This window comes from Echinops telfairi, unplaced genomic scaffold, assembly GCF_000313985.2.
Source record: "Echinops telfairi isolate 266 unplaced genomic scaffold, ASM31398v2 ScPeMD7_7468;HRSCAF=8506_0, whole genome shotgun sequence".
NCBI classification, from domain to species: domain Eukaryota; kingdom Metazoa; phylum Chordata; class Mammalia; order Afrosoricida; family Tenrecidae; genus Echinops; species Echinops telfairi.
Window position 1 is genome coordinate 62,016,824 of NW_022111369.1, and position 8,318 is coordinate 62,025,141.

The window sequence follows — 8,318 nt, forward strand, 5'->3', positions numbered from 1 at the left end:
GGGGAGGAGATGAGCCAGTCAGGGTGCAGTGTAGCAATGATGAAACATACAACTTTCCTCTAGTTCCTAAATGCTTCCTCCTCCCCCCCACCACTATCTTGATCCCAATTCTACCTTACAAATCTGGCTAGACCAGAGAATGTACACTGGTACAGATAGGAATTGGAAACACAGAGAATCCAGGGAGGATGATCCCTTCAGGACCAGGGGTAAGAGTGGCGCAATACCGGGAGGGTGGAGTGAGGATGGGGTGGAAATGGAGAACCCATTACAAGGATCTATGTATAACCTCCACCCTGGGGGACGAACAACAGAAAAATGGGTGACGGGAGACATCGGACAGTGCAAGATATGACAAAATAATAATTTATAAATGATCTAGGGTTCATGAGGGAGAGAGGAGTGGGGAGAGTGGGGGGAAATGAGGAACTGATACCAGGGACTTAAGTGGAGAGCAAATGTTTTGAGAATGATGAGGCCAATGAATGTACAAATGTGCTTTACACAATTGATGTATGTATGGATTGTGAAAGGGCTGTATAAGCCCCTAATAAAATGATTTTTTTTTTAAAAAAGGTACTCATACTCACTGAATGTTTGAAGTAAAATCTGAAGGAGTAAATATATCATAAATTGAAAAAAAAAAAGAAAAGAAAGCAGAAAGTATTAAAAATCTAGAACAAATGTTAAATGGGTCAAAAGGGAGATCAAATGATAAGGTGATACATTTTAGCCTAACTACATCTACCCAAATCTGATTTCTGTCTGATCTTAAGACTTTTCCAATTATAAGTGTCTATGGTATTCATTCAGTGGAACACTTTCCGTTAATTATGAATACTTTCACTGTATTAATGAAAATACTGAGGCACAGATGAGCTAAGTAACTCAGTCATTTCCTCCTCTTGTTCTGTGCTGCACAAAAAACAAGAGCTACTACAAAGACAAAGGGATAAAAATGAAGCCAGGGTTCTACTCCAGATAAGAGGCAGCCAGTTCAGTGTTGGCTCAGCATGTTGGTCCTGCTTTGCTTTAGGTACAGAACACCTGTAAAATCCAACTGGGGAAGGCTTACCCTACTGTGATGAGGAAAGGTGTCTTCCCAGGTGCTGCAGTACCTGTGAGTGATGCAAGAGCTATCCTAGAGGACATGGCAGAGAGACGTTAAAGGTGACTATGTCATCTCGTGATATGATTAGAAAGAATAGGTGAATTCTATTTTCCTTGAAAGTTCTTGAAGTATAACAAAAGTTTCCTTGAACCATTCGACAAAATTTGACACAATTTCCTTTTCAACAGTGATGGTAAAGCAGTGGATCCCTGGTGGCATAGTGGTTACTCATTGGGCTGTGACCTACATGGTCAGCAGTTCAATACTAGACAGGGCTTTCTGAACTCATTAACAGTTCCAGCATGGGAAACTCACACAGGCAGTTATACCCTGTCTTACAGGGTCACATCGAGTCAGCTTTAAAATGACAGCAGTGAGTTTGGTTTTGGGTTTGGTAACGCAGTGCCTATGTAGAATTATTTGGGGGGAAATATCACCATGGTGCTCAACTCTCACTAAAACTCACTGCCATCGAGTCAATGCTGACTCACACTAACCCCCTCGGAGTTTCTGAGACTGTCAGTGTTTATGGGAGTAGAAAACCTAGCCTTTCTGCTGAGGAGCTGCTGGTGGTTTTGAACTGTCAACCGTGCAGATCGCAGCCTCACGCTTAAGCACTACACCACCAGGGAAAAATTTGAAAGGAGTCAAAACACTGGTAATGAGAACATTGATCTTTGTTGCATACTTGCAGCCGGCCAGCCACCTGCACTGGGCATTTTCCTGGGAATTAGTGCATTTACTCCTGACGATCACCAGGTACCTTAGACGGTTACTACTATTCTTCCCATTTCGTAGAACAATGAACAACTGCATTGGTCGATTCTGTTACAAAAGACCCTTTTCAAGTATGCAAAAGCAAGCATGCACTTCGAGGACTAAGGTGTGCGTGATGCAAGCCAGGGGTGTCCATTCATTTCATGCACGTGAGAGCTGGACAATGGGTAAGGAAGTCTGAAGGAGAATTGTGGTGTTGGTGAAGAAGACTGACCATACTCTGGACTTTCAGAAGAGCGAACAAATCTGTCTGGTGACAGGTACAGCCAGAATGTTCCTTAGAAATGAGGATGGCCAGACTTGATCTCACATACCGTGCTTCCCCGAAAATAAGACCCTGTCTTATATTTATTTTTCCTGAAGACGCACTATGGCTTATTTTCAGGAGATGTCTTATTTTTATGAAGTATGGTACAACAATGGACATTTATTCAAATATAGGGAAGTCGTCTTCTTCGGGAACATCGATGAGCCACAGTGCTGAGTAAAAGGGCAGCCCCAGCTTTCCTCCTTCCCCCTGAGGACACACAATGCCTAGAGCAGAGCGTCCTGCCCCTCACTTCCGGAGGAGACCTTGACTTTCACCGTCTGTGTCTCCCTGGATGCCTCAGCTTGCAGCACGCACAGAACGACCGTGACCGGACAGGGGGAACCGACCTCGTGGATGGGGCTGCCGCACCTCTCAGGTCCCCTCCGAGATGGCAGCTGTCCGACAGGGCAGAGGAGAAGGGCTGCCCGTCTTCCTGACCGCTCCGGGTCGGGGCGCTACAGAGCCACGCCCATCACTATGTCTTATTTCGTAGGATGGCTTATATTGTGCAAATGCTTAGGAACCCTGCTATGGCTTAATTTATTGGTATGTCTTATTTTGGGGGAAACACGGTACTTTGCACGTGTACCCATCCATAGAGAAAGGCATTCTATTGAGTAGAGGGTCAGCGAAAAAGAAGCCCTTCAATGAGTTGGTTGGACACAGTGGCTTCCACAATGAAGTCGAACAAAGCAGTGATTGTGATGTGATGCAGGACTGAGCAGGGTTTCATTCTGCCATCCAACGGACCCGACGCAACAACAGATGAGATCGCTCAATCCGAGCGTTCTGACTGATTCAGACCACTGTTTTGCATGCTATACCGGATATACCCTATAGATCATATGTTGACCCGTGGCCCCGAGTTTGATAGGAATACTGTGAGAACAATGTAAATGTACTTAAATTATAACGGCTAATTGTGAATTTTAAAAACCAAGGTGTGTGAAAATGGTGACATTATATGCCTAATACTGCTTTCAAAGTTCTTATATGTGAGTTCTTAAAAAGTCATTAATTTACTTCTGTCTATCAACTTTTCCCTGGTATTCTAAGTTAATCTTATAGGGAAAAAATACTCAACAGAGCTCAAAATCTATCTGACTAAATTAAAAATAAAGACCTTCAAATCGGCATTTGGTAAGGTCAATAAGGAACCCCAGTATCTCAATAGTTAATGGCTCCGTTGCTAACGGAAATATCTGTGGTTCAAACTCAATAGTTGCTCTGTGGGAGAACGAGGTGGCCATCTGATTTTTAAAATATTTACAAACTTGGAGACACTATGGGCAGTTCTATTTTGTCCCACAGGATTGCTAATAGTAAAAATCAACTCAGTGTCAAACACACACACACACACACACACCACAAGATTCATAATAGCACATCAGTACACACCATCCATTCCAAGAGCCACGGTAAAACACTCAATCTAGTCTTAATGGTCAGCACTTGCAGTTACAGAACATGTTTTACTGGCTTAATTTTTAGTTTAGATTCGTAATAAATCATGCAGAATGAGAGAGCTCTCACCCTGAGTGTTGGAAGCATATCATATACATGTTCAGTCCCTATATATTTTTATCAGAGGAGTCTGGGTAGTGGAATTGAGTTGTGATTGGCTAACCTGAAAGTTGCTGCCTCAAACCCACTCGCTGGCTCCATAGAAGGGAACCCTGATGGCCTGCTTCCATAAAGATTATTGCCAAGAGAACCGTATGTCACACAGTTCTATGCTGTCACCCATGTAACTACCCTGTGTCATATACATATGTATATAGAACATATCTAAATAATGTTTAAATAATCTAGAGAAACAAACTTTGAGATTCGGCTACAATGGTAGGATTGGTCAAATTCTATTACAGAACTGGAAGTTGACTTAGCAGCTTACTGCAGAAGTAGAACCCCTGTCGTTGATGAAGGCAGGGTGGCTGACAGGTCTCATCAAGCACAGGAACTCCGAAGCATTGGGAGTTACTTCCTGGGGAAAGACTCTGAAGTGTGAAGAAGGTTTGTGAGGCTACATCTAGACTTGGCAGGCATAAGTGTCCTGCTGTAAGGGTGTCTACAGTGTGCATGGAAGGGAAAGCGTGACACATATGCCAAGCATCTCCCATCCCGTGGCTGCATTTTTATGCTTGAACACGAGAAAATGGTCAAAGACTCCAAAATAACGCGAGATTTTTCCATCACGAGCTGAAAGGCAAGGGTTCATGAAGATCCTGGCTTACTTTTGTGGCCCATGTGCCCCCAGCCTGTGATATAGCAGTATGTATCAGGTTCGACAGACTGATCCGTGCAGGGTAAGCAGACGGGCCGCACGTAGCTTGTCTGATGGATGTCTCTGCTCAGTTCCACGATGCTGATGTCATAGTCCACCACTGCTCGGCTGTAGCGGGGGTGGACGATGACGGTCTTGACGTGGTACACCTGCATGAAGGCCGAAGGGTGGTCCAGATGGTTGAGGCCCAGCACCACTTTCCAGACCGCAGGGTTTTCTCTCCTGAAACAACATTTCAAGGGTGATTGTCATCTTCATGCCAGCTTTGTCTATTACAATTCATATGACTCTTAAAAATAATCGAATCTTATTTATTGACTCATGAACATATTCATGTAAAAAGCATTGCTGATATACTGGCCTAGATGATCAGTGAACATTATTGTTGTGGAAAACAAAGCTCATGCTTCTCAAAGGGAACTATTCGAAAAAATAAAAGGCGTTCCTTTTTAAAGGCAGACAAAGTAGCTACTTCTTTGGTTGAAGGGGAATGTAATGGAAAGACTGCGGAAGAGACAGAAGAGAAAGAGGGAAATGATGAAAGAGCCTAAAAAGCCACAGCTAAGTGATCACTCCTAGAAAGGACATGGGCCTGGGAGAAATATCAAGTTGGGAAGGCAGGGGAGCCTTCAGAAAATGTCCAGACAGGGACTGAAACAGGTCACCCATAACTCCCAAGCTACCTGTCTCAGCCCCCATTGTTTTCAAATACTTGCCAACAACCTTCTAGGCAATTCCTACTTCAACACATGCTCATCACTTGACTTCCTGGTAAGCCCACACTCCAGAACTTCATCTGATCTCATGGTTCAGAAGACCTCCTCCCAGTCTTCTTTGCCTGCTGGTCCTACTCTGCTCTCGAGCTCTAGGTTGAAGTGTCCTATGACTCTACCATCAACCTTCTCTTCTTGTTACAGGCTTAACCATGCATGATTTAATCCAGGTCACTAACTTGAATCAATGTCACATTGACTCCCAAACATTTCTCCCCAGGTCCAGCCTTTCTCCTAAGTTGCAGATTTGAATATCCAAGTTGGATAGAATAAATGTCTACTCAGCATACTTATTTGGAAGTTGGATAATGGCTATAATTTATTGGGTGCATACCAGGGACTTAAGGAGCTTGGGTGGCATAGTGGGTTACCAATGGGCCTGCTAACCCCACTGTCAGCAGTTTCACTCACCTTAGACCAATCGAAACAGAAGCACTTGAGCTGAAGCCTGGGTACTGGTATTTTTAGCAGTTCCCTAGGAAGCTTCAGGAAAAGCCCATCCACACTCCTTGGCATGCTCCTTTTCACCATCAGCATGGCACAGGTTCGAAGGCTGACATTTCCCAGTTAGAAAGAAATGTACTCTGGCCAGCACTCAACTTACTTGTAGAATGATTGGCTACTCAAGCCAGACTCTGCTATAAGTCTCCTCTACACAGCCTATCTGGGACCCAAAGGAGTCCCATGTGTGAGCAAAGGAAATTCACGAAAGGTAAGCACATGCCTTCTGGAAGTAACCAACTATGTATTGGCCTGGTTTTATCTCCTGAGCATCTAATTTCTTCAAGAACCCTGGAAAGAGGAGTCATGATAGGACAGAATTTAGTCATTCAGAATGAATTCTGGGTCACTGAACAAATGTGTAATATACATTCTGCCCCTTTTTCACTTTAAACAGAAATAATTTCAGAGATTTAAAAATTGTGGAAAATGAAAAGATAATAGAGTTTTTCTATGAATTCTAGAAAATAATGTACATGTCTCCCAGGCATTTCGTTAGTAGGGATTAAAAAACTAATGAAGAAAGACATGATTCTTGCCTATGTAAATTTTAAAATTTGAGTGATGATGAACAGTTAAAGAGGCAATTGCAATAAAGTGCAGTGAATGTTATCTTAAGAGCATTCTAAGATGTTGCAGAATATTTTATTCTTTCACTCCTTCTCTTTCTTCCTTTCCTCCCTCTTCCCCCACTAACTTCTTTTCCTTTGTTTAATCTAGAGAAGTAAGTACATGCCCATTTGGGAACTCCAAATTGAGCTTCTATTGTTTCAGAATTGTGAAACTAATTATCACAAATCTCTACTTATTTAATAGCTTACTGCATTTGAAGCAGAACTGCTAAATTTTTGGTCATGACAAACAGTGATCCATCTTTTTTCTGGCACAAAGCTTAAATCATAAAAACGTATTTCAAACAACTGAGAGCTCTACATTATTTGTAATAAAATGAAATAATGCCAAAATCCCAGAGTGTATTATGGTTAATCTAATTCTAAAAGGTACATAAGCAAAAGCATCAATAAACGTTCTGAATGTCATTAACTTGTGTCCAGTAGTCACTTGGTACATAAACATCTCTCCATCTGGCATCAATGTGGCATCAATGCCACCAAATGTGAAGACAAAACAAAGAATTAAAAGCAGAGCCCAGAAGAACAAAATACATAAGCTATTCAGATACGGTACTTCTCCTTCTATGCCAGTGAGCGGTTATTGGTTTTGTTTTGAGTATGATGTTAAAAATAAGGAAGTATCCTCATTCTTTTTCTGAGTCAGGAAGAAACCAGGAACAAAAAAGAATATGATGTTGGAAAGGGGAACTCTTATTTGAATATGATGTTTCAATGGGGGAGATATTGAAATGGCAAAGTGTTCTATGCCATTTTCTTTGTGCCATAAAAAAAAATAAGTAAGAAATAATGGTGGAGACATGCCTGTCTCTAAACCCAGAATCAAACCTTGCACAACCCTATTGGCTGTAATTTTTCCAGAGCAGATTGCAAGGTGTTTCTTCCTTAGAACAATCAATGGCCTCAAATGACTGGACTTTCCATTTGCGCCAGTCACTGGGCCACTGTGCCTCCAAGGCCCATCCTTGCCTCCAGGTAGAAGTCCAGAGCGAGGAGCCTTTCTGCCTACTTGAAACCACGAGATTGGTATCAGCTCAAACACACTCAGAGAACGGGCTGCATTCACGTGGCTCTTTGAGTGAATGAGCTCAATAGAAGTAAACGAAATGCCCAACTGAACACCTCCAGCATACAGAGGACTGCTTTCCCCTTCACTATCAAACCTCAGAACAGCAGCCAAGAGAACGAACTACCTGGCTGAAAGGAGAGGGAGAAGAGGAGGGCAACGAAGCACAGGGAAAACAAGAAGCTACTCTCTTTTGGCTATCTAGGAGAAAAATAAAGAGAGGGTTTCAAGAAGGGTGTAGCAATCAAGTACTGGAGTGTTCCTGTGATTTGAAAACTGAGAACTGACCATTCAGTTGGGCAAGATGGAACCCAATGAACACTTTTAGGGGCCAATTCTTGATGAAAGCCCAACTGGAGCGGGTTGAGGAAAAACGCACGTTGAGCAAGTGAAGACAGTGACTGGAGAAACCTTTTTTTAGGGGGCTGATAGCTGAAATGGGGGTTCCTGAAGAGTTATGTTAAGAGAAGGGTTAAGATTAGTCATTTTAAAAAATCATTTTATTAGGTGTTTATACAACTCTTATCACAATCCATACATACATCAATTGTGTAAAGCACATTTGTACATCGAATGCCCTCATCATTCTCAAAACATTTGCTCTCCATTTAAGCACCTGGCATCAGGTCCTCTCATTTTTCCCCCTCCCACCCTGCTCCCCCCTCCCTCATGAGCCCTTGATAATTTATAAATCATTATTTTTAAAAATTATTTTATTGAAGGCTCGTACAATTCTTATCACAACCCATACATCCATCCATTGTGTCGAGCACATATGTACATTTGTTGCCCTCATCAATCTCAAAACATTTGTCCTCTACTTTAGCCCTTAATATAATTTGCTAATTTTCACCCTCCCTCCCC

At 42.4% G+C, this 8,318-nt stretch overlaps 1 protein-coding gene across 1 annotated transcript in view; it reads right to left on the reverse strand.

Moving 5' to 3' along the window:
- Nucleotides 1-8,318, reverse strand: part of CORIN (corin, serine peptidase) — a 358,777-nt gene that overhangs the window by 9,832 nt on the left and 340,627 nt on the right. Inside the window, exon 19 of the mRNA XM_045284056.1 lies at nucleotides 4,433-4,704. Within this exon, the coding sequence (XP_045139991.1) occupies nucleotides 4,433-4,704 (272 nt within the window). The remainder of the gene's footprint in view (nucleotides 1-4,432; nucleotides 4,705-8,318) is intronic.